At 50.8% G+C, this 26336-nt stretch overlaps 9 protein-coding genes across 9 annotated transcripts; 5 read left to right on the top strand and 4 right to left on the bottom strand.

Annotated features, from left to right (window-relative positions):
* Window positions 1-839: 839 nt before the first annotated feature.
* ARB_07994 (conidial pigment polyketide synthase PksP/Alb1) lies at window positions 840-7664 on the bottom strand (the record flags this gene model as incomplete). The annotated part of the gene is made up of 7 exons (XM_003013836.1): window positions 840-893; window positions 964-2577; window positions 2638-3195; window positions 3259-3465; window positions 3528-6944; window positions 7000-7282; window positions 7375-7664. The coding sequence occupies 7 exons, from the start codon at window positions 7662-7664 to the stop codon at window positions 840-842; spliced, it is 6423 nt and encodes a 2140-aa protein (XP_003013882.1).
* Window positions 7665-9108: 1444 nt separating this feature from the next.
* On the top strand, window positions 9109-10590 carry ARB_07993 (uncharacterized protein; the record flags this gene model as incomplete). Its single annotated transcript, XM_003013835.1, has 3 exons — window positions 9109-9377; window positions 9475-9601; window positions 9646-10590. The coding sequence occupies 3 exons, from the start codon at window positions 9109-9111 to the stop codon at window positions 10588-10590; spliced, it is 1341 nt and encodes a 446-aa protein (XP_003013881.1).
* Window positions 10591-10997: 407 nt separating this feature from the next.
* On the bottom strand, window positions 10998-12278 carry ARB_07992 (short chain dehydrogenase/reductase family protein; the record flags this gene model as incomplete). The annotated part of the gene is made up of 4 exons (XM_003013834.1): window positions 10998-11203; window positions 11274-11787; window positions 11862-12237; window positions 12268-12278. 4 exons carry the CDS (start codon window positions 12276-12278, stop codon window positions 10998-11000), a joined length of 1107 nt encoding a protein of 368 aa, XP_003013880.1.
* Window positions 12279-12781: 503 nt separating this feature from the next.
* Window positions 12782-14140, bottom strand: ARB_07991 (Fasciclin domain family protein; the record flags this gene model as incomplete). Its single annotated transcript, XM_003013833.1, has 3 exons — window positions 12782-13081; window positions 13151-13510; window positions 13589-14140. The coding sequence occupies 3 exons, from the start codon at window positions 14138-14140 to the stop codon at window positions 12782-12784; spliced, it is 1212 nt and encodes a 403-aa protein (XP_003013879.1).
* A 1002-nt stretch (window positions 14141-15142) lies between these two features.
* Window positions 15143-16740, top strand: ARB_07990 (conidial pigment biosynthesis oxidase Arb2; the record flags this gene model as incomplete). The annotated part of the gene is made up of 3 exons (XM_003013832.1): window positions 15143-15402; window positions 15470-15583; window positions 15639-16740. The coding sequence occupies 3 exons, from the start codon at window positions 15143-15145 to the stop codon at window positions 16738-16740; spliced, it is 1476 nt and encodes a 491-aa protein (XP_003013878.1).
* A 1064-nt stretch (window positions 16741-17804) lies between these two features.
* Window positions 17805-19309, top strand: ARB_07989 (O-methyltransferase, putative; the record flags this gene model as incomplete). Its single annotated transcript, XM_003013831.1, has 3 exons — window positions 17805-18110; window positions 18169-18681; window positions 18764-19309. 3 exons carry the CDS (start codon window positions 17805-17807, stop codon window positions 19307-19309), a joined length of 1365 nt encoding a protein of 454 aa, XP_003013877.1.
* Window positions 19310-19670: 361 nt separating this feature from the next.
* Window positions 19671-21490, bottom strand: ARB_07988 (uncharacterized protein; the record flags this gene model as incomplete). The annotated part of the gene is made up of 3 exons (XM_003013830.1): window positions 19671-20697; window positions 20788-21221; window positions 21290-21490. The coding sequence occupies 3 exons, from the start codon at window positions 21488-21490 to the stop codon at window positions 19671-19673; spliced, it is 1662 nt and encodes a 553-aa protein (XP_003013876.1).
* Window positions 21491-22063: 573 nt separating this feature from the next.
* ARB_07987 (C6 transcription factor, putative) lies at window positions 22064-24219 on the top strand (the record flags this gene model as incomplete). The annotated part of the gene is made up of 3 exons (XM_003013829.1): window positions 22064-22312; window positions 22501-22953; window positions 23029-24219. The coding sequence occupies 3 exons, from the start codon at window positions 22064-22066 to the stop codon at window positions 24217-24219; spliced, it is 1893 nt and encodes a 630-aa protein (XP_003013875.1).
* Window positions 24220-24738: 519 nt separating this feature from the next.
* Window positions 24739-26258, top strand: ARB_07986 (uncharacterized protein; the record flags this gene model as incomplete). The annotated part of the gene is made up of 2 exons (XM_003013828.1): window positions 24739-25702; window positions 25771-26258. 2 exons carry the CDS (start codon window positions 24739-24741, stop codon window positions 26256-26258), a joined length of 1452 nt encoding a protein of 483 aa, XP_003013874.1.
* Window positions 26259-26336: the final 78 nt, after the last annotated feature.

Raw genomic sequence — 26336 nt, 5'->3', positions numbered from 1 at the left:
GACCCCTTCTACCGAGATCAGGCCCTTGTCACTGCTACTCCGCAGTTGTTCGTTGGGTTAATACTATGATTGAATGCGACCATGGCGACCCAAGGGGGTGTGAATGCTGAGTTTAGGTCAGAGAGACGGTTACAACCGTTAACTACCTTGCAAAGTTGACTCGATGAGAGACAGCCAAATGGGCTTCCCTCCTCGTCCTGGGCCGGTTTATGGCTAGCAGGCCTTGAGCGACTTGAAGAAATCATCGCGTCAGCTGGACGAGCAGAATTTATCCCCGCCATCACTGCCGACTAGTTATGGAGTCATCGTTCGTGCATGGGCGCAGCGAGAGCGGCTTGAGTCACGCTCGCCATCATCCTCACCACCACAGTCTCCATCGGGCCTCCTGCGCGCGAGTCCTGGCCAGTCAAGCTCACTCCATCGCTGACGCAACCTGCTTTGACGCTGTAGAGTGCCTCTTCATCTGGTACACCTGACCATCTACTTTCGCCATAAGCTGCTTCAAACCTCTGATTCCGTCACTCTGGAGAGTATCTAAACCAGTAACTGATTTTCTTCTCTTCTCCCCCCTCCCCTGCGTAGGATTGGCGTTGAACTAGCTGACTCTGCTTACGGGTAGCTAGTTCAAAGAATGTTTACTCATATTTACTCAATTTGACCGACACAAGTTGGGCTTGCCCTTATGCAGAAGAATTACGGATCTTTCATTTGTTCTACAGGACAGGTTTAAACAACAAAATTATTATGCGCGGTTATTATCTAAAAATGACAAATCTCAAACGCCTCTAGCTATTGGTCACGTATGTACACTCCGGCCACAGCTATTTCACTTCATTCGCTTATGCTAGTGCAGCTTTAATGATTGCAGCTAGCTTAGATGCATGCTCTCCTTTCTAATACGATTGTGTGGTTAGTTACTGATCAAGACTGGCTCTTCGAATGTGCTCAGGTTGTTGTACTCACCATCATAGAGAAGTGGTTGGCGCGCTCAATACGCTCCAAGATAATCTCTCCTCCTGGAAAGACGGCCTCCCACCCAGCTGCTGAAAAGTCGGTGCGTTGTTCAGACAAAAACTTCATGCCCGGTGTATCGTCGGGATGGGACTGTAGTTTGGGCACATTAACACCATCAATTACACTCTCACACGCCCATATGATAGTCGTTCGTGGCGTTTTACCAGCAGGAAGAGGGGACGCATGGTAATCATGTAGGGTGTCAATTGTTGCATTGAAGTGTGGAATGAGCCATGCTGGCGCCTTCGCATGGCCCTTGGTTGGCCCAGCACGGTGTCCGAATACCTGATACTTGCTGCAGTGATCATAGAAATGCTGTGGCAGCTTGTCCAACCCCCTTGGGACCGGGGAATCGATTAGAATAAGATCGAGAACTTTTTCACCAGCTTCAATCAGCTTTTGAGCGGCGCGGTAGGCCAAAATACCTCCGGCGGACCAGCCTCCGAAATAATATGGCCCTGTTGGTTGACGACGGCGGACCTCATCTATGTAACTATCAATCAGGTCGTCGAGAGTGCATCTGAAAAGCTCTGGGATCTTGTTATAGGGAGAGTTAAGCCCGATGACAGCTACGCGGGGACTCAGCCGCGGGATTGCTGAATATGAAGTTGCAGATCCTGAGCCGTCAGGGAAGAGGAAGAGGATCTTCTCTGCATGTCTTGCAATACCCTGCAATAGAACAGATGTGGCAGGCGGTACAGCAATGTGTTCTGGCTTCTCGGACGTGTCGTAGTCGGAACTTGAGTCTGGCGGTGTCATGGATGACATGGTATTTTCGTCAGAGCTTTCCATCAGAATGGACGGTGCGCGGGTAGTAATAGTCGATTCCCCTTTTCCAAAGAATGCCTTCAGGTCTCGGATCGTGAAGGAATCTGTGAACACAGATTGACTGTCAATATCGACGTCCAATTCCTCCTTGAAACGACTGACGATAACAAGCGCCAGAAGTGAATCGATACCAATTTCTGCAAGGATACACTCATCAGCGAGCTCTGCAATCGCAATTCCACTCTCTTCAGACACTATAGCAAGGGCAGCAGCACAATCGGCACCCATGGAGATTCGAGAAGTGACGGCGGGTTCAACATTTAGCGCAATGACCGGTAATGGTGTTGGTTCCACCACTATTGGGATCTCCGAACCTGACTGCTTTGCAAGGTAGCTTCTAAGTGCTTTTCCCGAGGTATACGTGAGGAATATATCATCCAGTTCCCCGTCCAACTCGAGCTCCTCCCGGAATCGGCTTGTGATCACTAGGGCCAACAGCGAATCAATTCCCATGTCTGTGAAGACACAATCGTCCGTGAGGTCTTCAACAGGCACGCCGGCTTCTTCTGAGATGATTTGGAATGCCTGCTTGACCTTTGGTGACTTGGTGCTGGATGTTGTTGGAGCCATGGCGGGCTTAGCGATTGGCTTGGAGGTAGAAGTTGGCATGGCCGTTGCAGCTGGTGCAACAGGAGCTGGTCGTGCTGTGGTCTTTTGGTTTGCTTGTCCACGGGGAGCGGCCGGCGCTTCAGGCTTCAAGAAGAAACGCAACACTCGACGAGGAACGCCTTGGAACTGTTTGCCAGTTGTCAGTTACTTGGCCTCGCAAGTTTAGTTCTGATAGGAGCAACTTACAACAATGCCCTTGTAACTGGCTACGATTTTCTCGCTTTCATCAAAGACCACCACATCTCCATGGAATTTTCTGTTGTCTCCTGGAGACATATGACAGAAAGTCTTATACTTTTTCTCCTTCTGAAGAGGCTCATACAGCTGCAGAGACTCCCAGCCATGGTTAACGAACACCTCCACTGCCAAATCATTACTGTCATTGCAGTTCATGACAAACCCTCCTGCCTGTGTGAGGCCGTCAATATAAGCTGGATGGGCAAAGAAGTTACCAGCAGCCTGGACACCTGTGAAGTTGACCTGACTGGAGACTTCCAGGCTGTTGCTATCGATGATAACTTCATCGAGTGGCTGATAGTCTCGGTGGAATTGTGCCAAAGGACTGATCATCTTATAAACCATTGCTCGATTGAATCTTTGGGTTTCACCGCTTCCAAGGGTCTCGCGCATAGCGCCCATTCGAGCCTTGATAGTTGCAGTAGAGCTCTCTAACAGCTTGAGCCTAGACCGATCAGTGAAGTGTATCTCGCAGGTCGCATGTTCCACCGTTGGCTCTCCAGATTTCTACAGTGGTTCAATGTTAGCACGGGACTCTGGCATTCCAACACCATGGTAGGGAAGACTTACATCGTAAGAGCGGAAGGAAACGCCAGCTTTCTTAGCAGACCAATCGACAGTTGCTATGGTGCGAAGAGGCTGGGGCCCCTGAGCCCGAGCAATCAATGCCTTCAAGACAGTCATGTTGGCCACGTCGACCAGGTTCGTTTCGATTTCTGGATGGTATCTCTCCAGAAGATACTTGCCGATGGAAAGGGCTATATCCGCATAGACAGACTAGAAGTACGGTTAGCATCAGTATTATCGCTTGGAAACTATCGATTCACGCCGGCACTTACTGGTGTGCATAGAGGCACGCCATCGACCTCGTGGCCTTGTACCAAGGGATTAAAATCTTCGCGTGCCATATCCGACTCGACAACAATTTTGTCAATACTGTCGTCCACTACTTTGTGGATGGTAGTTGAGGTCAAGGACGAAGGGCCAACGATCAATGGCGGGTCACCCTTTCGCAAAGACCAGTCATTCACGTACTGCATCCAGTAGTTCTTCAAGTCCCAGTTGTATGCAGGGAGTTCCAGGACCTTGTGAGAGGCCTCAAAGTCGCGGTGGTACTCGTTCCAGCGAAGGTCGGTGCCGGCCGAATAAAGGGAAACAAGCAATTCGGTTACAACCTTCAGGTCATCACGGCTACGCTGAAGCGTAGGCATAGAAGTGACAGAGGTCCCAAAGATTGCCTTAACCATACCAGTCACGATAGGGTGGGGGCCTACCTCAACGAAAAAGGACTTATCTTTCACGACTCCAGTCTCTTTGACATGCTGAAGGGCTCCAAGGAAATTGACGGTCTCACGGCAATGTCTCCTTAGATACCTAGGGCAAATGATACCATCGTCCACGATGACCTCGGCTAGCAATGGAGATATAACCGGAATCGCTGGCTTGCGGAACATAACGCCTGTAGCCAGTGTCTCGAAATGGTTCAATATGGAATCTACCTGGGAAGAATGGTATGCAAAAGGCACCGAAATGATCTTTGTCTTGAGGCCATTGTTGTTCAAGGACTCCTTGAGGGCTTCAATTTGTGTGTTGGGGCCGGCAAGCACAGTCTCCTCTGGTGCATTGATACATGCAACCTCAAAGTCCGTACCATCGAGTGCTCTCTGGACGGCAGATAAAGAAGCCTTAACCACAAGCATGCTGTGTGTTCCAAGTGTACAATGCTGCTCTAACAACTGAGCACGTCTTCCCACGAGGAAAATGGTGTCTGTGTCAGATAGAACACCAGCGGTATTAAGAGCAGCATATTCACCAAGGCTGTGACCTATGACATTGTCCGGAATGATATTCCAGGAAATAAGCAGCCGAGATAAAGCCATTTGCATACAGACACTGGAGAGTTGTAAGGTGACTGGAGAGATATCGTGCTGTTGCTGGCTAGACTCATCCTCAATCACAGAAATGAAGCTGGGGAATCCTAGCTTCTGGGCAAGGCTGTCAAACCGGTTGATGTCTCTCTTAAATTGATCGAATAATTTGTATAGCTGCTTAGCCATACCAACATACTGAGCACCTTGTCCAGTATATGTGAATGTGACCTTGGGTGCAACTCTTGCTCTAACCTTGCCATCTCCATTTGCAGCCGCTGTTTCAAGAGCTGCCTTGATATCGGCAGCAGATGTACCGGTAACAGCAACTCGATGTTGATGGTGAATTCGACGTGCGGTCGTGGTATAGGACAACTGGGGAAGGAAAAGAGCCTCGTCTTGATGCTTCTCAATATAATCTGCCAGTGACTGGATGTTTCGACTCAAAGAAATTGCTGATTTGGCTGACACCGTTACCACATGGGCAGCTCTAGGATCTGTTCCCAGAATCTCAGCCTCTACAGGTTTTTCTTCAAGGACCAGGGCAGAGTTTCCTCCTGCAGCGCTGAAGTTGTTTATAAATACCCTGCGTGGTTGCCCCTCCTTTGAAGGCCAGGGGACGGCCTTCTTTGCAATATATACGTTCCTGGTATCAAGGTCGGTTGGGAAGCTGGAGTTGATTTTGTTTTTGATACCACAGTGCGGAGGGATGGTATTGTTTCTCAACATCAAGAGAACCTTGATCAGAGCACTGACTCCAGCAGCAGCCTCTCCATGACCGATGTTGGATTTAACTGAGCCTAGATGTAAGGACTCTTCGGGCCGACGATATCGACGGGCGTCTGCAGGCGCGAAAGTGTCCAGGACAGAGGTCATTTCTCTAGCATCGCCTGCCTGAGTACCTGTTCCATGCAGTTCAACGTAACTCACACTGTATGGATCAACTCCACTGTTGCTCAGAATATTTCTCATGATATCCCTCTGGGCTCCAACATGCGGGCGGGTGATTGACTCTGCCTCCGCCGAATGATTTGTGTAAGTTCCCAAGATGAGACCGTGGATAGGATCCTTGTCAGCAATGGCATCCTCCAAACGCTTCAGGATAACGGTGCCAACACCTTCTCCACGGCAATACCCATCGGCATCGTCATCAAACGTCTTACAGTTACCAGTGCGTGAGAGGAAGTGTCCACGATCCAGACCAGCAGTAAAGTCAGGGTTGGTAAGGATGTTTGTTCCACCCGCAATGGCAGTATCAATATCACGCTGCCACAGAGAATTGCAAGCGATATGGAGAGATGCCAAACTAGAAGAGCATGCAGTGTCAACACTGTAGCTGGGACCGCTGAATTTGAAGAAATAGTTGATCCTGCCTGGGATGAACGCTCTGTTACCACCAGGAATGAAGTAGGTGTCGATGTTTTGGGCACTGTTAGTTTCCATCCAGTCATTGCTTGTGACTCCATAGAAGACGCCCACCCGGTCGTGGCGGGTGGATGGGGTAGCGCCAGGGACAATTCCGGCTTGTTCCATTGCTTCATAGGCGGTCATCAAGGCGATACGCTGAGCAGGGTCGACTTGGGGTGCCTCGCGGGGTGACATGTTGAAAAAGAGTCCATCAAATGCCTCAGGATGTTCCAACCAGCAGCCGTACGGGGTAGCACTGGTATTCTTTTTCTTGCCGGTAGGGTCAACATGTGTCTTAGCACTCCAGTGGAGATCTGGCACAGTTTTATGCACGTCTAGTCCACGGAAGATGAGATCCCAGAATTCCTCGTTATTCTCTGCACTTGGATATCTGCCTGAGAGGCCAACGATAGCGATCTTGGATCGACCACGGACCATATTTCCACGGGCCTCGCCACCGTTTTGGTCTGGCTTCACACTTTCGCCATTACTGGGGACTTGTGAATCATCAAGTTGCATCTTGGAGCTCAGTGATGCAGTTAATGTGGCCTCTGCATTGGTGCCAATAGAAATAACGTGGAACCTCGTTGCGTTGATTGAGGACATGAATGCAGCCAGCCCCTGAGTGAGCTCTGTCCATCTGATCGGCTCAATCAAAATTTGAATGAGTGCTGCCTCCAAGCGGGATCGGAGTCCTTCGGGCTCAATTACTTCTCCAGTGGTGCTCGAAACCATAGGCCGAACGGCTCTATATCGCTCCCACTCCTGAGAATCGGTTGTCTCGAGGATTGCATCGATGTCGATATTTGAAAATATATGCTTTGCATGATAAGGAGAGTGGATATCAAGTACACGCGAGCGCATTCCTGACAGTATCTCAGAGGAGCGAAGTGCTAGCAAAATGGATGCAGGTGCACTAATCGACACCCAGTTATCCTCCCCATATGCACTAATCCATGGTATTGATGTGATGGGAAGATTCTGTGGAACGTGTTAGCCATTGTTATCCCGATAGCAGTGCAAACATCATTCTTACATTAGACTCAGAGAATTTGCAAAGAAGCTCTCCAACTTTGTCAGTTGAATCACAAGATACAACCATCGACCAGTTTCCTTCTGACGGGTCAATTGCCTTGGCAGCACGTAATGTGCACATTCCCAATCGAAAAGCGACCAGTACCGTTTGTACAGCAATAGGGACCAATTCAGATGCAGTCCTACAACAGCTAACAGCTGCGGCAGAAAGGGCACCGGTGCAGATACCTGATACGCATGTTTCTTGGGGAGAGAAGTATTCCTGTCCGAGACCCTCATGTTGGCTGCAGTAGAAAAGGGGCATATTCATTAGCATGGATTCATTCAGGACATTCATTGCTTGATTATGCAGATGCTCCTAACTCCAGGGACTTACTGAATAAATTCTCCCAGTTGATAGATGCACGTCAATGCATTCTCAACAGCAGGATTTGACCTGCTGTGGCCGTTACGCCATGTCAATAGCTCAGCAATGCTAGAAAAACGAGGGAAAACTTCTTTGTCCTGGGCCGGCAATTGGCCAATCTCAGCTCTGAGTTTATCGGAAACGCAATCAAAAAACGAACGAAGAAGGGGATATGAATCAAAGTGAAGGAGTGGTTGCAGCTTTGTGGAAATGTCATATGTCAAATCTCCGAAGAGATAGAGGTGCAGTTGATTCACCATGGTCAGCAGAGGCACTTGAGTTATATGTTGAAGCAATTACTATTGCCTAAGTGCTGAACTGCATGGGAAGTTGAAAATGGAAAGGGAGAACTGGAGCTCCAGTAGAAGTCACGTATGGAACTGCGCAGTTGAACTCTGCTCTGATATGTCCTAGGGGGATTTCCAACAGTTTTTAAAGCCTCAAGCAAGACCCTTGTGAGATGTCTACATTGGCTATATTTACACACCACGTTCCCACGTGCCCGTCTTTGGAGACTCCATTCCCATGTGAGTGGTGGCAGCCGCTTGGTCCTCGACTCGTCCGCCAGCGTCTAGCTCAAGCCTACCAATACTCTTCAGCTCTGCATGTCAAATATGTCTCCATACATTTCCCGAACCAATAACAAGACCCGAAAGAGATCTTGCAGGACTCCCGCGCGACCCCCGATCATTCCCGGGACCATGTGTCGGAATTCGGATCTCAACGAGGGTCCAATATCTGTACTGAAACAAGGGGAGAATAGTGGTACTACTATACATTGTGGATAGCCATGAGGTACAAGGTTCTCTAAATGTGGGCTCCCATATCCGAGTAAGAGTCCACTGGGCCGAGCCTGGATCCTCTTCCATATCAGCTCAACTTAACCCGGTTGAGTCCCGACTGTACCCCGAATCCTACGACATCTCAGCCCCCTTTCGGAGGGCCCGGGTAATTTGGAATCTACAATGTTAATGAAGCAGACATTCTACTACGGAGATTTATTTTGTTTTAATGTTTCTTTTGCCGTGTTCCTTTCCACCCTTTATACGATAGGGCTGCCCAGACATACCCAAGAATAACGGTCAACATTTGATGATACCCATTTACATACTATTGGCAAAGCTGTTTCATCTCCTTTGATCATTTGGGCTTCCGAAATGTCTGAAAAAGCGCCAACAGTTGCAGTTCTTGGTCTCGGTATGTAAAGATTCTAAACTGGTAGCTTGCTGCCTCTCCGCCGAATTGGCTATGGATAACGATATGCAGATAGCTGACTTGGCACCAATATAGGGGCTCTCGGCCTTGTGTCGATGAAGAACATGCTTGAGGAAGGCTTCAATGTGACTGGATTCGATCGAAATTCATACGTTGGCGGCCTGTGGCATTACAATGAGGAGAATAAGAACATCTCTGTGTTACCAAGTTAGCTTTTGCTCTCTATATGTGCTATGTGGACTCATTCAACTGACCTGAGCTCAATTCGTTTTCTAGCCACGGTAACAAACGGATCCAAACATCGTGTAAGATAGCTCTATACAACCTGTTGCCTATATAGAAGAGCTGGACTAAGCAGACCTTTTATACTAGGGATCATTCACCGATTTTCCCTTTCCTGATGGTGAGTTTGCGCAAGAGCTTATGCATTGCGGAATTGTATGGTTTTAACTGGGTGTAGATACGCCAGATTTCCCGACAGCAAGCCATATGGCGAAATACCTTGCCTCGTACGCCGAGCATTTCCAGGTCATGCCACATGTGCGCCTTAGCACAAACATCCACCGTGCAAGCTGGAATGAGATGAAACACAAGTGGGAAATTGAAATATCTCCAGTTGGAAACGAAGACCAGAAGACTGTGCAGGAATTTGACAAAGTAATCCATGCGTTGGGCCCCGATCAAGTACCCAATATCCCGAAGGTAGCGGGAATCGAGAAATTCAAAGGAGACGTGCAACATTCTGTCACTTTCAAGAGGTAAGTTGGGCTGTTGTTTTTCTCATTCGGTAATTTATGGGTGGCTTTTTATGGGTGGCTTGATGCCTGCAATAAGTATCCAAGCTAACTATAAAAGCGCTGATGACTATGCAGGAAAGCGGGTGTTGGTTGTTGGTTTTGGAAACACTGCAGCCGATGTCACGGGCCTTCTGGCGGATGTAGCGGAACAAGTGTATGTATCGCACCGTCACGGTGCCATAGTGGTAAGTCTTGAGCCGGCACTATATCCCACTGCTTTTCGTTACAGCTAACCAGGTTCCAGCTGCCACGATGGGTTGACGGTAAGCCGGTCGACCATGTACGCACTTATCGCAAAGGATGGATTTTGGGTATGATGTCCCGCTACACCCCAGGCCTGTGGAAAAAGGTGATGGACAGCGTTATTGTCGGACTTCGCAATCGGCTATACGACCTTAAGCCGGAATGGCAGCTGGATCCTGCTCCGTCTTTCAGCCAGCAACGACCAATTATCAGCGACAATCTCATTGACAACCTATCCAGTGGCCGGGTTATCTCCCTTCCCGCTATCCGTCACGTCTGTGACGGCACAACCATCGAGATGACCGATGGCACTGTAATTGAGGTGGACTCCATCGTCTGGTGTACTGGATACACCGTTGACTATTCAATGCTCGGGAAGAGTGATCCAACCATCTACGACCAGAAGGACGCCTGCGAGATGTCGAATGGCCGGAAGATGCCTCGTCTTTACCAGAATGTTATCTCGCTGCAGCACCCCGAGTCACTTGCTTTCATGGGCAACTTGTCATTCATGAACCCGGCATTCCTGATGTTCGACCTTGCGAGCATGGCAGTTGCACAGCTCTGGAAGGGGACTTCTCGACTTCCATCCAAGGCAGAAATGAACCGCCAAGTGGACGAGCAATTCAAGTGGATTGCCAATCTCTCTAACAACTCGCGAGTGACGCCGGGCCTGACTAAAGGAGTTGACTGGCTGGAATGGGTTGACGAAACGGCCGGTCTCGGTATGGGAGCGAATTTGGGATATGGCTGGCAGGGCTGGACTTTCTGGCTCATGGACCGGGAACTATGCAGTATGGTTATGGATGGGCTTTTGCTGCCTTTCCACTACCGACTATTCAATGCGGGCAAGCGGAAGCCATGGGCCGGTGCTCGGGAGAACATAATCAAGATGAACAAGGAGCTTCGGGCTAAGAATTGGTACCCGTAGTTTGAGGCTGAAACAAACTCTTCCTAAGTTTATTCGACGCGAGTGTGAGATAGGTAGCTAATTATGGTCAAGATTTCTTTTCACTTTTTCCTTATACTTTGTGTATATATTAGCTGGCATCATCTCTGCCCTTGACATCTCGATCCAGTTCCCAATGTAAACCCCCTGCTCTCGAATTATTTATGTCAATAGAGTAATTCTGTCTTCAATTGGTGGCTAGCCTCTTTAGCTCAGCCTTTTGATAATAACTCTATCAATATCGATCGGGATTATTGTCTGGGGCTTTAACCCGAATATGATCCTTCGCCATAGCCTTATATAACTATTTTATAAACATGGATAACCAATATTTCTGTTAAATAAGAAAAAAAAAGTGCTTTCACAATAAGACCCAAATATAACATCGATCAATAAGCGCTGGGATGGATAGCAAGGTAGCCTCCATCAGAAAGCATCACTGAGCCGTTACAGTAAGCACCAGCCTTCGAGGCCATATACAAGAGGGTCCCACTGATCTCCTGCATGTCTCCAAAGCGCTCTTCAGGGGTCATGGTAGCCGGTAACCGACCCCCCGTACTCTTGTAGAAGTCTTGGGTCATCTCCGTGTGGAAATCTATGGCACCACCGTTAGCTTCCTATCTTTCTGGGATGGTTATATCTTGCAGTAATTAAAGGGGCCTTACATCCTGGTGCCAGGACATTCGCTCGGATCTTCCATGGCGTGAGATATGTCGACAGATTCTTGGTCATCTGCGTTGTCCCGGCCTTGCTGGCGCCGTAGATGAAGGCCGAGTTATCGCGACCAAAGCCACCAACGCTGCTGACCATGATGACCTGGCTCCGCACGTAGTCTGATCGGCCGCCGTTTGCCTTTGCCTGCTCTGCGCGCACACGGTTGCCCCGGTCTAGCAGCTCGAGGAATGCAAAGGTCACCATCAGGGGCGCCGTGGTGTTGGCTTCAAGGACTCTGGCGTAGTCCTCGAATGACGGCTTGCTGAACCAGTAGTTCCGCAGGTCTGTGATGCTCCATTTGGCATTTGGTCGCGTCCGCTGGGGGCCTAGGTTCGGTGTTGAGATTCCGGCGTTGTTAACCACCAAGTTGACGAAGCCGTCCTCGCTGGCAATGCGTTCCACTGCCGTCTCGAGGTCATCCTTGGAGGTGATATCACATTGTAAGGGGTAAATGTTTCCGTATGTCTGGGTTGCCTTGTTAGTGCTTTGATTCCATACTCCTCCTAGGGGGTGCATATATAGATCTATATCTGGCTTACTGCTTGCTTCGCGGCGGCCTCGAGGACTGCCAGCCGTCGACCCAGAATGTAGACCTTTGCTCCGTTGGCCTCGAGTGCCTTTGCCATCATCAGGCCCATCCCTGTTCCACCTCCAGTAACAACTGCAACGCAGTCACTGACATCGAATAGCTCGCTATTCTGCAATGGAACTTCCTCGGCAGCCATGGTGACGTTCTGGCGGATTGCTAGCCAACACTTGGTAGAGATCGAAAATGTAGAGATAGAAACAATGTCGTCTTCATCTTGACCCTCTCCAATCTTGCCGCCGTCATGATATAGCTTGTTGCTGAGTCTGTCCCGGCGCTGTTGTTCATCGCGAGAGACACCAGGAGCTCGATGCTTCAGCCACCAGCCGCTATACCAAGCCCGAAGTTGTTCGGGTTACTCGTTGAACATGCTCACTAACATTATTGTAGCCAGTTAGTTATTGTATGTTAAACATCGGGGAAGGCTCACAGGCAGGTTCAAACCCGAGCCCCGAAGGCTGGCCCTGAAAATGGGTCTCAATTTGGTCTCGCTGGATAAATCTTCGCCCGAGGGAGGGAGAAGCTTCTGGACTCTCTCACAGTCGAAAACACGAGCCTGGCTGAGGGTAGACGATTCATGGAATAGTTTGACGTTTCCTCATATGAATCCTCCGATTGATCATGTTGGGTATGGAAATTCAGGGGCTAACTAACTACCGGGGTAGAGTTACTCTAAAAGGGGTAAAATCAAATTACAACATCCAGGCTTGAGAGCATCATTTTCTCACTCGTTGACTAGCTAGTTAACCAAGTGAATTATAGAGAGAAGACAAAATGGTTGATTCTTAATGTATATTATTCTACATGTAAATGTGGTACACCGGATTTTTATCATTGCGTAGGCAACCGGCATTGCGCAAATAGCGAGATTGGTCACGGTTCTACAACAAGTCTCTCTAATCTTTTTTTCAGCTCTCCCACCGGTACTCCGGAGGGGCCTAGAAGCCATTGTGCCATAGTGCTTATCCATGATTGTTCGGAGGTAGACTCTTCTCCATTGGATAGGAGCGGCGGTAGCAAGACGGTGTCAATCTTATGTACCACGCCATCCATCACCACGATGTCATGACTCTCGATGCTAACAGCATTGTTGATCTTGGGAGAAACTCGAGATCCATCCATCTCTACCGTCACACTCAGATTATGGGAAGGAAGCAGAGTCGGAAGATGTATCTACAATATTCATTTGGCTCAGCAATCAAACGACGATATTGCACGGGGAGGGCTGATGAGAGTACTTACTTTTGACCCGTTTTCCAGGGGGATCTGTGCCTCCCCGTTATGAGGGAACAGCAAATTGCTAAACATGGTCTGGTTGGCAACAATGTGGTATTGAAGCAGAGCTCTTAGATATTCTTTGCCATAGGGGCTAAAGAGAAACTGATTGGCTTTTGATCCCAACTTGTCGAAGGCTTTATTGGTAGGAGCAAACACAGTCTGGCCGAGATGGGTGGACGTATCGTTGACTGTCACGGCAACGTCTGTATCGATGAGAGCTTTGCGCAGTTTGCTCAATTTAGGGTCATCACGTAGGAGGTCGGACGTCGATTCTGGCATCATAAGGACACGATCAATCAGATGGACGTAACCATTCACTGCAGGCTACAAATAATTAGCAAGGAGCTAGGTAACTAGTTATATAGATATACAACTGTTGAGCAAAAAGCGCCACTCACTCACCATCTCAGGAGCAGCCGGCCGGGCTACATGGTTCAACATGAAGCCGTCACCTCCATCTACCCTCTGTATGCTAATGCGTTGGCGGTATGTCTCGAAGACGTCTGCAAAGACAAACGACGGCGCTGTAGTCATGTGCGAGAAATCTTTCTGCGAAAGCGCTCCTGCACCCATATGGTATCCGATCAGGTAGAGCCAGTAGAAGGACGGTAGGTCCCAGGCAAAGGTCTCCTTCTCGAACGCTTCGTCGGTTGGGACGTAGACGGTGAACTTGGCCTTCGGTGCATCAAGACCGGCTACGATATTCTTGAATTCTCCCAGCACTTTCACAAATTTGGAGATACGGGTATCGTTCCTGATGGTCTCCCACACAGTACCATGGGGTTCAGGGGTCGAAGAGGCACTGTTCGCACCCAGCCGGCTGTTGATATAGTTGCTGACCTTGCTGTCGCTCGAGCTCTTGAAGGTCCATTGTACTGCCAGCAAGATAGTCACTACCACGGCCGTTCCGCGCAGTGTCTGGCGTACTATACGTCGAAGCCGGTGGTTTTCCATGCTGCCAGCTTGGCGTATATGTGTGTCCGATCAAGACCAGGAGAATAGAAGCAGTCACTGGCGGGAAGCAGAGTCCCGGGAGCAGTTTTATTCATTTCTGGGCATCAACTCTGTCGTTTCTGGGCTCATGTCGACTGGCTTCTGCTTCTCCAGCCTGCTCGGTCGGGGTTCGGGTTGTGGAAACTAATCTGATAGCGTTTTGCTAGGCTGTCCCCGGCCGTTCTCGTGTTCGGACATATATATTAGTTTTATGTATGTAACTATTATTAGCCAGTTACGGTGGTATTCTCCAGTCTTTGGGTGATGGAATGTAGTTAGCCAGCTCCGAGGCGAGCTCGCCAGCCTGGCCCTTTTAATGAAGTTCTTTGCCTGTCTGCATTCCTATTCCTGTGTTCATCGGCTCGAGATCTAAACGGATCTTTGTTGGAACGATGCGAGGATGGATAATTGCCCTCTGCGCTCTCGCTGCAGGAGAGGCCGCTGCGAAGGTCGTACGCGAGGAGCTGACATTGACATGGGGCTTGGGAGCGCCGAATGGACAGCCCAGGGAGATGATCTTTATGAATGGCCAATTCCCGGGGCCTACATTTGTCTGGGACGAAGACGACGACGTGGAGGTAAGAAACTGACTGGAAGATGGGCCAAAATTCATTTGCGCGCGCCTTGCTGAAATTAGTTAATTGATATATAGGTCCTTGTCCATAATAAAATGCCCTTTAACACAACTATACATTGGCATGGACTCTTGTAAGTCCCATCTGGTAGCCGGCTTTGAAAGAAGAGATGTGAACGACTTACAACTCCAGGATGCAAGGCACTCCCTGGTCTGACGGTGTCCCTGGCTTAACACAGAAACCAATCGAGGTGGGAGAGTCTTTTATTTACCGATTCAAGGCGTATCCTTCTGGAACTCATTGGTAGGAAATTTATCTAGAGATATAAAATATTGGGAATGGTAGCTAACTGAAAATAAAAAGGTGGCATTCGCATACAAGGACAACGATGTTTGATGGCCTATTCGGTGCCATGTACATCAGGTACTTATTTAACCATTATTTCGCATTTTCCGAACATGCTTTAACGTTAACCAGGCCAAAGCCCACAGCTCCAGCTCCATGGTCACTTATCAGCAATAATCCAAAGGACATTGAAAACATGAAAAGAGCAGTTGCGAACCCTCATGTTGTAGTTGTCTCAGACTGGACCCGGTTCAAGTCGTGGGAATATATGAAGGCCCAAGAAGACTCAGGTTATACTATATTGTATGGCTCCTTGTTCCTTACGGCACTCCGCAAAAGCTTATGGACTCTCTTCTAGTTGCGTGGATAGCATTCTTATCAATGGAAAAGGCAGCGTATACTGTCAAGGAGAGGATTTTCTTGTCAATCACACAATGGATTATATGAAATGGGCCATATACCCACGCCATGTCAATGACAAAGGGTACGGCCCCTGTTTGCTGGGACTCTAGCGAGAATATCACTGATCCATAGTATAGATGCCTCCCTTTTGTCAGATCGACGGAAAACAAATATCTACGCGATGGCCACCCAGAGACAATTCCTCTCCATCTACAACAAGGATGTGTGCCATCCGAGGGAGAGCAAGCGGTTTTTGAAGTCGACCCAGCCGATGAATGGGTCAGTTTCAACTTTGTTGATGCTGCAACCTTCAAGACCCCCGTTTTTGCCATTGACGAGCATGAAATGTGGGTTTATGAGGCAGACGGTCATTTTATTGAGCCACAGAAGGTTGACACAGTCAAGTTTTACGCTGGTGAACGATACTCAGTCATGGTAAAGCTACACAAGAACGATGCTCGAGACTATACAATTCGAGTGATGGATACAGGTCTAACTCAGATCATTGGATCATATGCCACACTACGGTATAAACGGAACCCGAATGACAAGAGTGTTCACGAAGCGAAGGAGTCTAAAGGGATTCTCAACTATGGCGGTCTAAACACGACGCACGTCGTTACCTTAGACCGCGATAACCTACCGCCTTATCCACCCAATGCACCCGCCGCGCATGCAGATGCCCTTTACCTCCTTGATACTCACCGCGTGAAAACCGCGTGGACATACACCATGAAAGGTGGTGCAATGTATCAAGAGGATCGCAGTGCATACGCCCCATTACTTTACTACCCAGACTCAGCTGACGCAATGGACGAGAGCCTTGTCATCCGCACTAAGAACAATACTTGGATTGACCTTGTTGTTCAGGTAGGTTCCCTTCCAAATCAGCCCCAGGAGTTCCCGCATATCATGCACAAACACTCCGGAAAGACCTGGCAGATCGGTGCCGGGGAAGGACACTGGAATTATTCTTCAGTCGAAGAGGCAATGAAGGCCGAGCCTACCAAATTTAACCTCAAAACACCGAATTATCGGGACACCTTCATCACGTCTTTTGACGGGCCATCTTGGATCGTGCTACGATACCATTCTAACAACCCTGGACCTTGGCTCATGCACTGTCATTTTGAGATTCATCTGGGTGGTGGCATGGCTATTGCCTTCATGGATGGTGTTGATGCGTGGCCCAAGGTACCACCAGAATACGCTCCTGGAAAAGGCGGGTTCTTGGACTGACGTGTTATCTCACAAGTATGAGCGTTTAACTACGCCGGAAACTAACCTAGGAGGGATTCCTCCTGCTTGGTTTGCAACGTTCAAGTAATGTTTCATCATGTATATAGGGTATAGATAGGTTTCAATTGTATGGGGTGCTTAGAATTACCTCGAAACGACCACAAAAGCATCCCTGTAATTTCGTGCTTTTGGATCCCTGTTGATACGAGAAAGTTTCGCGAACGAACTGCTGCGCGAGAGTTGCAAATAATAAGCTTTAGCCAAGGAGGAGTTAAGCTTAATTTAGTTAAGGTAGAATCCGCCGTGATCGGCCCGCACAAAAGTGGGTCCGGATTTTTGCATTTAATCTCGCGAAGAAGAAAAAAAGGGTGAAGATCGGGCTAAGGATCGGGTCTCGGGATTGCGTCGGGTTAAAAGCGGCCAATGCAGAAGATACAATCAAAAACGTTCCCCCGAGTGGCGCGAGCTATGTGCTTCTTACTGACGTGACGGAGAAAGTTCGCTCTCGCTATCATTAACCAATACTGTAAGCCCTATAGGGACCAGATATGGTGGTTACATCGGGATTGTTCGGGGCCTGACGATCTCAGCTGCAGAGCTTTGTTGGACGAACCGATCAGCATCTAAAACTCAGCCACCTACCTAGGTTAGCATGTGCTGCATGCTTGTCGCACTGTGGCAGCCAGGTTCCAGGTACACAGTGCACCGTATACATATACATCGCGGAAATATATTTCCACATCGATGGGACAAGGCCCTGTCTATCTAAAGCCAGCACTATAGGCTGGAGGAACTGACTCGGGTAAGGATTCTCGGTCTTGCCAAAGCTTGAGTTGCGAGGCTGTTGAGCTGTGGTGTATCTCAAGAGGTGTTGTCGGTTGGTGGTAATCATACCCGATCCTCAATAATATTCTATATACCTGAGCTTCATCTACCTGTAGTAGCTTTGAGCTTTTCCCTGCTCGTTATTCTCAATAAGCTCCTTTGACTGTACTGCGAGTTTATCCAGTCTTCTCCGTGTATTTCTCCAATAGATAGCTTAGAGATTGACAACTGTCTCAGCAATGCCTGCCACCACCATGCAGCAAACCAACGGTGAAATCCCCAAAACCAACGGGACTAACTCACAAGAGTCAATGCTGGAGGTGCTTGCATCTCAGGTGCAAGAAAATGCGAAAGTCGTGAGCGAGTTTCTTCGAACTTCTGGCCATGCAGCACCATCTTTTGCCAGTGATGCTCCTGCTACATCGCTCCCAGCTTCTGCGCCTCCAGAGATAGGTGCGGCACGACAGGCTCTGATGGGAGCTGCCCTCCAAATTTTCCACTTGGCTGCCGGCCCCAGTGAGTATCTGCCGCATCTAGCTGTCGGAGTAAGTAAATGCATACCCCTATCTATCAGCGCCAGCAACTGAATTCATGTTTCTGTAGTATCAACACATCGCCTGCCTCCGATGGCTTACCCATTTCAACATCTTCAAGCTGGTCCCATGCGATTCATCCATTTCGTATCCTGCTCTTGCAGCCGCAGCTGGAGTTTCGGTCAAGCAGCTCAAGACAGTGGCTCGCATGGCCATGACGAACCACTTGTTCTGCGAGCCAGAGCCCAATATGGTCGCTCACACAGCAGCATCAATGCTTATCGCGACTGACTCCAGTTTCTATGACTGGGCATCTTTCATGTGCGAGGCTTCGGTCCCCATGGCCGCAAAATTGGTAGAAGCCACCGTAAAGTGGACGGACAGTGAAGAGAAGACCCAGACAGCGTACAATGTTGCGTTTGACACCGATCTGCCGTTCTTCGACCATCTAAAGACCCAGCCTGACAAGACACGGCAGTTCGCTAGCTACATGAAGAATGTGCAGAAGAGCGGCGGCACTGGAATGCACTATCTGATTGAAGGATTTGACTGGGCCAGCCTGGGCAAGGGAACAGTTGTAGATGTAAGTCGTTCCATTCTCGGTCACTTTTGATACGCCCATCATGCAAAGTATAGCAGCACTAATACGTCTATTCTTTAACCAGGTTGGTGGTTCTAGCGGAGCAGCAAGTATTTCACTTGCCTCCACCTTCCCAGACCTCAACTTCATCGTGCAGGATCTGCCCGAAAATGCAGCAGACGGACAAGCATTCCTGGCTTCACCGGAGCAACAGGAGAAGTTGGGCAAGGGAGTTACTTCGCGCATCTTCTTCGAGGGTCACGATTTCTTCCAGCCTCAACCATTCCAGGGCGCAGATGTATATTTGTTGCGTATGATTCTGCATGACTGGCCGAAGAAAGAAGCCGTTAAAATCCTCCAGAACATCCTGCCTGCTCTGAAGGATTCGTCTCGCATCATCATAATGGACACTGTTCTGCCGCAGCCAGGGTCTATTCCATCTGCCCAGGAGCGGCTTCTGCGAGCCAGGGATATGACTATGCTGGAGGCGTTCAACAGTCTGGAAAGAGACCTGGAAGATTGGAAGGAATTGCTGCATTCTGTGGACGAGCGGTTGACTTTGAAGAATGTTGTCCAGCCTGTTGGAAGTGTCATGTCTGTTCTCGAGATTACCCTTGGCGGACGTGCCTAGAAAGAGTGTTGATGTATATAACTAGTTTCGGCCCACTTGTGTTTATAATTGATAGCCAAGAATATAAATGATAAGTAGGATCCTAACGTCCTCAGCATGTTTTCACCGTCTCAATATATACTGAAACCGCTCGGTAGTGTCTGCTTGTTTTTTTTTTTTTTTTTTTTTTTTTTTTTTTTTTTTTTTTTTTTCGTTTAGGCAGAGTTCTAAAACTAATTATAATGAATACGAGATAGTTTGGGAGAAACTTATGCTAGAGACAACAGAGCGGAGAGATATGTATTAAACATTATGCAGAAAAAGACTATGTAAATTTTGGCTATGTAAATGTGTATATGCAAGTAATCATATAACTACTAGTCTATACCTCAGTTGCCTCTGGGGCTGGAGTTTTTTCCTTCTTCTTGATGACACGATACTCCATTCCAATAGTGGGAAGAATCATGAGACAGGAGACTGCCAGGGAGACGATGAAGGATCTCCTCAAGCTGTCGTTGTAAAGGGGTAGAACCAGCGGCAGCTTGTCAAGGGGGACTACCTTGGAGAGATCCTTTGCACCGCTGGCCAGGACTGCTTTCACATCCAGACCTGGCACCTTAGCCAGATTGGAGGCGAGGGCGTTGGAGAAGAGGGACTGACTGATGGCAACGAAAAGGGCACCGCCGAGGGACTGGGCAAAAAACATGAGAGAGACTCCGGTCGAGAGGTCTTTCATGTTGAGCACCGTCTGGGCAGCCAAACTAGCTTGCTGCAAACCGGTTCCAATACCGAAGCCGAACAGCACTTGGTATCCGATCCAGGCAGAGTGGTTGGTATCAGGCTTGAAGGTGGTTGTCAAGCCAGCGCCAACTGACATGAGAACGGTCGAGACGTACATCCATGGAACATAGTGTCCTGTGGCGGTGATGATGCTGCCTGAGAGGATGGATCCGACGACGAGAGAGAGGACCATGGGGATGGTATCAATGCCGGACTGGACTGCGGTTGTGCCCTTGACGGCCTGGAACCAGATGGGGAGGGCGTAAAGCATGGAGATGAGACCTCCACCGACAAAGGCAGAGAAGGCGGTTCCGCTGGCGATGCTGCGCTGGCAGAAGATACGGGGTGGCACAGTTGCGTCCTCCTGTCTCCAGATCTGGACGGCCACGAAGGCGATCATGAGCACTCCGGAGACGACAAAGAGGGCGATGATGCGGCCGTTGTTCCAGGGGTACGAGGTGCCGCCGAGCTGGAGGGCGAGCAAGAAGCAGGTGGCCGAGGGGAGGAAGAGGATGCTGCCGATGGGGTCGAGGCGGTTGACCTGGGCCTTCCAGGGGGTCGACTCCTTTTTGGAGCGAACATTCAGGAGGAAGAGGAGCACAGCCATGGTAACACCTCCAATGGGGAGACTAGAATGATCGATTAGCAGATGCTCATGAGTGGATGTAGACATTATACATATAAATAAGGTGGGGGGGAAAGGGGAGAAGGAAGCTCACTTGATGTAGAAGCACCATCTCCAGGTGACTCTGTCAGTAAAAGCACCGCCCATAAGAGGCCCGATGATCGAGGCGATGCCGAAGATGGAGCCCATCATGCCGACATAGACGGGACGCTTCCTCAGGGGCACGACCTGCGCAATGACGACGGTGGTGCCCGAGAAGATGCCCGCCGAGCCGGTGCCGGCAATGGCACGGCCGACGATGAAGGCGGTTGAGTTGGGGGCTGCACCGCAGAGGGCGGAGCCGACCTCGAAGATGACGATGGCGCTGAGCAGCACGAACTTGGTCGAGTAGAAGGTGTACACCTTGCCCCAGGTGAGCTGGGTGGCACAGCTGGTGATGAGATAGGCGCTGGCGTACCAGTTGATGTCGGTCAGGGCGTGGAACTGGTTGGCAATCTCAGGCACCGCCGTCGCGATGATAGTTCGGTCCTGCAGCCGTCAGCAACTGCACATTCGATGCATGAAGTAGCTAGCTAGCTAGCTCGATAACTGCTTACCAGGGCAACGAGGAAGAGAGACATGAGCACGGCGACCATGATGACGACCAGGCGGGCGCCGCTGGTGTAGCTGCCCTCGTCCTCCCCCTGGCCGTCCGGCTTCTTCTCGTCCGCCATCTGCTCCGTCGCGGGCTGCTGCGAGCTGACCTCGGACGACTCCTTCTTGACGTCCTCGACCGGAGGCTTCTCGTCTTCCGTCATCTTGAGCGTTGTGGTAGCTGCTGGTGGTGGTTACTCGCTGTTTGCTCAGGGGTAACCAGTTAAGTTGCTTGCTCTGCGGCCATCACAGCAGCCATAACCACGGCCTGCGCAGCCATATATATATATATATATATATATATATATATACAACAAGTGATAGATGATCGACATCGCCCTCGAACAACGGGTCTCTCGACCCAGCCGGGACCGTCCCTTGCATTCTTTGCTCTGCTCGCGCTGCTTTTCTTTTCTTTTTTTTTATCTCTTCGCCCTGGCTTCGCTCCGTTTCGTTGCTTTTTCCCTGCATCCGCCGGGACCGAGCCAGCCAGCGCCGCCGACGGGACCGAGTGATCGCCCGGGGATGCGAGACGGGGCTCCGTTAAGTAAGAGAACGGCAGCTGGGTCGATATCAGAAGCGGCCGCTGCATGTGAGTAATAGCGAGCGAGAGAGAGAGACAGTGAGATATAGACAATGGCAGACAGCATGCACCCAGGAGGCTTCCCGCGCATCACCCGCAACCACTCGTGCTTCTCCTGCCAGCAGCGCAAGGTGCGGTGCGACGGGCAGCAGCCATGCTCGTCCTGCCGCCGCAACAGGATCGAGTGTGTCCCCGGCAGGCGGACGAAGCCCTCGATGCATCGACGGGAGGCCAGCAGGGCCGCGGCGGCGGCAAGCGAGCGTCTGGTGCGGCGGCTGCGGTGCTGCGAGGAGGCCCTGAAGGCGCACGGCATCCAGGTCGACGACGAGCAGCCCGGCGAGACGGCCTCGCGGGAGCTTCTGCTGCCTTCACGGGCGCCTCCCCAGGGCCAGATGATAGTCAGGTCGGCGGGCTCGCGCTATGTTGAGAAGTAAGTCCATATATATATATATATATAAAATGTGTGCCAGATCAGGGGCTGACTTGGGACCGCAGCTGGCTGTGGAAAGGGTTGTCAGACGAGGTAAATACGGCCCCCTTTCATGCATAGAAGTGAAGCATAGAAATGTGAGAGCTGTCTAACGGGAATAGCTGCAAGATCCGGAGGTTCTGGACGCAGACGAGGAGTCGCAGTTCGACCTCGAGCAGCAGGAGAGCGAGCCCCTGAGCCTGTTTGGCGACGCCCGCTACCTCGACCTCCATGGCCTTCACCCGCCGGCGCCGCAGCTCTTCCAGCTGTGGCAGATCTACCTGAACAACGTCAACCCGATAGTCAAGCTCTTCCACTCGCAGACGATGCAGCGGATGGTGCTCGACGCGGCCGCGGACCTGGCCAGCGTCTCCCGCAGCACCGAGGCCCTGCTCTTTGCCATCTACACGGCAGCGGTGACCTCGACCGACGAGGAGACCTGCATGAGGCTGCTGGGCGAGTCCAGGACCGCCCTTCTCAGCCGGTTCACCAGGGCGACCAAGCAGGCCCTGGCCAACGCCGAGTTCCTGCGGTCGACCAACATCTTCACCCTGCAGGCGCTCACTCTCTACTTGGTAACTCCCGCTATTTTTTTTGGTTATCATTAACTACTGATACTGGTGTGATGCTGATGCTAACGGGCTGTATAGCTGGCAACTCGGCATACATATGAGCCGCACACGCTGTGGCTGTTCATCGGCATTGCCTCTCGCACGGCCAGGGCCATGGGCCTGCACCGCGAGGCCAGTCTCAGGGGCTTCTCCGTCTTCGAGCAGGAGAACCGCCGGCGGCTCTGGTGGCAGATTCTCATCCTCGACAGCCGCTCAGCGCAGCTGTCAGGCGTCGCCGTGAACCCGGACTCGTATCTCTTCTGGGACACCCGCTGTCCGCTCAACCTGAACGACAGCGACCTCGTCCCCTCCATGCGAGAGCTGCCCGCCGAGTACGACGGACCGACCGAGATGCTCTTCTGCCGCATCCGGTTCGAGGTCGGCGAGTACATGCGCAAGCTCAAGGCCCTCGAGCACCGTCATGCGGAAGACAACAGTGCCGTGCGTCTTGCGGAGGAGAGCCAGCTGATAGACGAGCTCGAGACCCGGCTGGAGGAGCGGTATCTTAAGAAATGCGATCCCTCCATCCCCTTTCACCTGCTGGCCCTCTATCTGGGGCGATCCTCCGTCTGCCAGATGCGTCTCTCTCTGCACACTCGCCAGTGGTACTCGAGCAGAGGGTCTACCCTCTCCGCGGCAGAGAAGGACCAGGTCTTCAGTCTGGGGCTGGAGATCATAGGATACGACAATCTCGCATACTCGAACAAGGCCCTGCAGCCGTATCGCTGGCACGTCGCCATGGCCTTCCCGTTCGAGGCCCTCATCCTCGTCCTCACCGAGCTGCTGGCCCGCTTCGAGGGGGACCTGGTCCGGCTGGCATGGGAGCGAGTCAACCAGCTCTACGCTGACCACCCGGAGATCATCACCGCCGCAAGGACAAACACCCTCGTCTCGGCCCTCGTTAGCCTGACCACCAGGGCGTGGGACAAGCTCTCGTCCGTAGCCCAGACCTCCTCCTCGCATCTTCTTCAGCACGCAACCGAGCCCGCGTCTGTAGCAAAACTCCGCAGCATGCGCAGGGATCGGCGCCCGTCCTCTCCCTCCGCCCAGATGTCCCCCGTGCTCGACGAGTACCTCTCTTCCGCTGCTACTGTTGCAGCCGTGCGGGATACGGGGGGAGATCTTGTCCTTTCTGGCACCGCCGAGGAGCCGCCCGTCGACATATCGCAGATCGACTGGAACTACTGGCAGGCCTTGATAGAGGGGGAGGGCGCCCCTTTCCAACGGTAGACCAGCGTACTTCTTCTCCACCAGCTTGTTACTATCAATAGAAAATGACATAAATTTTTTCAAGTTTAATAATCCTGGGCCGCGGATCTGAATAACTAGTTAATGGAAGTTTAACCAGCCGTCCAAGCCTACTAAAATATGTATACATCCCGAATGGAACTCACTACCAGCAAGGTTCGTTCGTCTTCGCTCCAGAGTCGTGGAGTTCTGCTGCCTGGCTCTGCCCTGAGCCGACTTCCACTCCGCCAATGCGTATTATATCTGGCATTCCTTACTGCCAATATATGCCCAGAAGTGGACGTTTCAACGACGGGGCGCTCCTCGGGACCGAATTTGTTGGTCCTCCGATAGACCCAACACTGCGCTATGCGTTGTATCCGGTTGGCCGCCACCCGTATGGTGGTACAGAGGTGTATATCTATATCTAGTCACTACCGTCCCCGTTTGGCTGGCAAGCCCCAGGTATACAAACATACAAACAGCTATAGACGGGCAATTCACATCGACACACCGTCCAGAATGCTCACCTCAACCCCCTTTTCCTCCACAGCGGAACACCGCCAGGAACCGACCACATTTGACCCTGCTCTCGACGCTCAGGGGACAGAACCAATTATCCAGACACTCAAGTCCTTGGACAGCTCTCTAAAGCTATATACCCGCTCTTCCCCTCACTATGAGCGCCTCCGTGGGTGTTTCAACAAGCTCATCACCGCCCGGCCCCTGGTGATATGCAGGCCTGTTACTGTCGAGCAGGTACAGCTGATTGTTCGGGCTGTCGGTGACCTGGCCAACGGTGATGGATGCCCACCACTCGCAATCCGTGGAGGTGGCCATGACGTCTGGGGCCGCGGATGCATTGCTGATAGCGTCACTATCGACGTCCGAGAGCTGGATAAGGCAACGCTGGCTGAAGACAAACAGTCCGTGACCGTCGGAGGAGGAATTCTGTCTGGCAACCTTGTGGGATTCCTCAACACCCACGGTCTTTGCACGTCCAACGGGACGGCTGCCGATGTTGGATGGACCGGATGGGCCGTCTGGGGAGGATACGGCCCTTTCAACGACTATCTTGGACTGGGCGTAGACAACATCCTTGCTGCCAAAGTTGTCCTCGCAGACGGCACATTGGTCGAAGCAAAGCCTGAATCTGATCTGCTCTGGGCCATCCGAGGAGCGGGAGGGAACTTCGGAGTCATTGTCGAAGTCACAGCCAAAGTGTACCATATGCCAACTATCCTGGGCGGGTTCATCGTGTTCAAGTGGGAGGAAACCAGGCAGGCCTTGCACAGACTCCAGGAGCTGCTTGATAAAGGTGTCCCGGATGCATTGGGTATCCAAGTCGGCTTCAACAGGTCTAAAATCGGGCTGGGTATGAGCTTCATCTATACCTGGGCTGATTCTAGCAACCTTGCTGAAGGGAAAAAGTGGCTGGAAACACTCAAGCAGCTGGCCACCGTCGTTCTAGATACAACCACTGAGAGTGAGTGCCCCTTCGTTCTTGTTCCCAGTCATATCATTGCTGAAGTTCTAAACAAACGATCTATATAGCGACATTCAAGGATTTCCAAGCCATGACCACGAAGCCATTCAAGGATCCAGCCGAAGTCTGTTCACGTTCTGTCTCTATTCCTCGATTCACCCCAGAAACCGTTGAAGTACTACTCAAATATATAGAGGCCATCCCCATGGGCGGCAGGTACAGTGTACTTTCTCACGTCGGCCACGGGAAAGGGATACAGCCGAACAGTACGACATGCTTTGGCACGCGCGAGCCACATATCCTGTTCCATATCAATGCGCCCGTGGCTGACGGAGCTGGCAGCATGGAAAATGCCCAGTCTTGGGTTGACAACCTGATGGCGGATATCAAGGGTACCGGGCAATCTCTGAAGCCTGTTTACGTTAGTTTCATGGGAACGGATGAAGAAACGCACGATAGCTTCGGACAGAACTGGAAGCGGCTTCAGGAGTTGAAAGGAAGCTTGGATAAGAAGAACTTGTTCCGTTTTGCTCAGCCAATGCTGGGAAAGATGTAGTTTTGCATATATATTATTATTTTCAGGAGCATATACGTACTCAATGTGACGCTATCATAATTGTGAATTCTATTACGC

Source organism: Trichophyton benhamiae, assembly GCF_000151125.1.
Source record: "Trichophyton benhamiae CBS 112371 chromosome Unknown contig00075.49, whole genome shotgun sequence".
Lineage (NCBI taxonomy): Eukaryota > Fungi > Ascomycota > Eurotiomycetes > Onygenales > Arthrodermataceae > Trichophyton > Trichophyton benhamiae.
The sequence above is the reverse complement of the archived record's forward strand: the minus strand, read 5'-3'. Positions and strand labels throughout refer to the sequence as shown.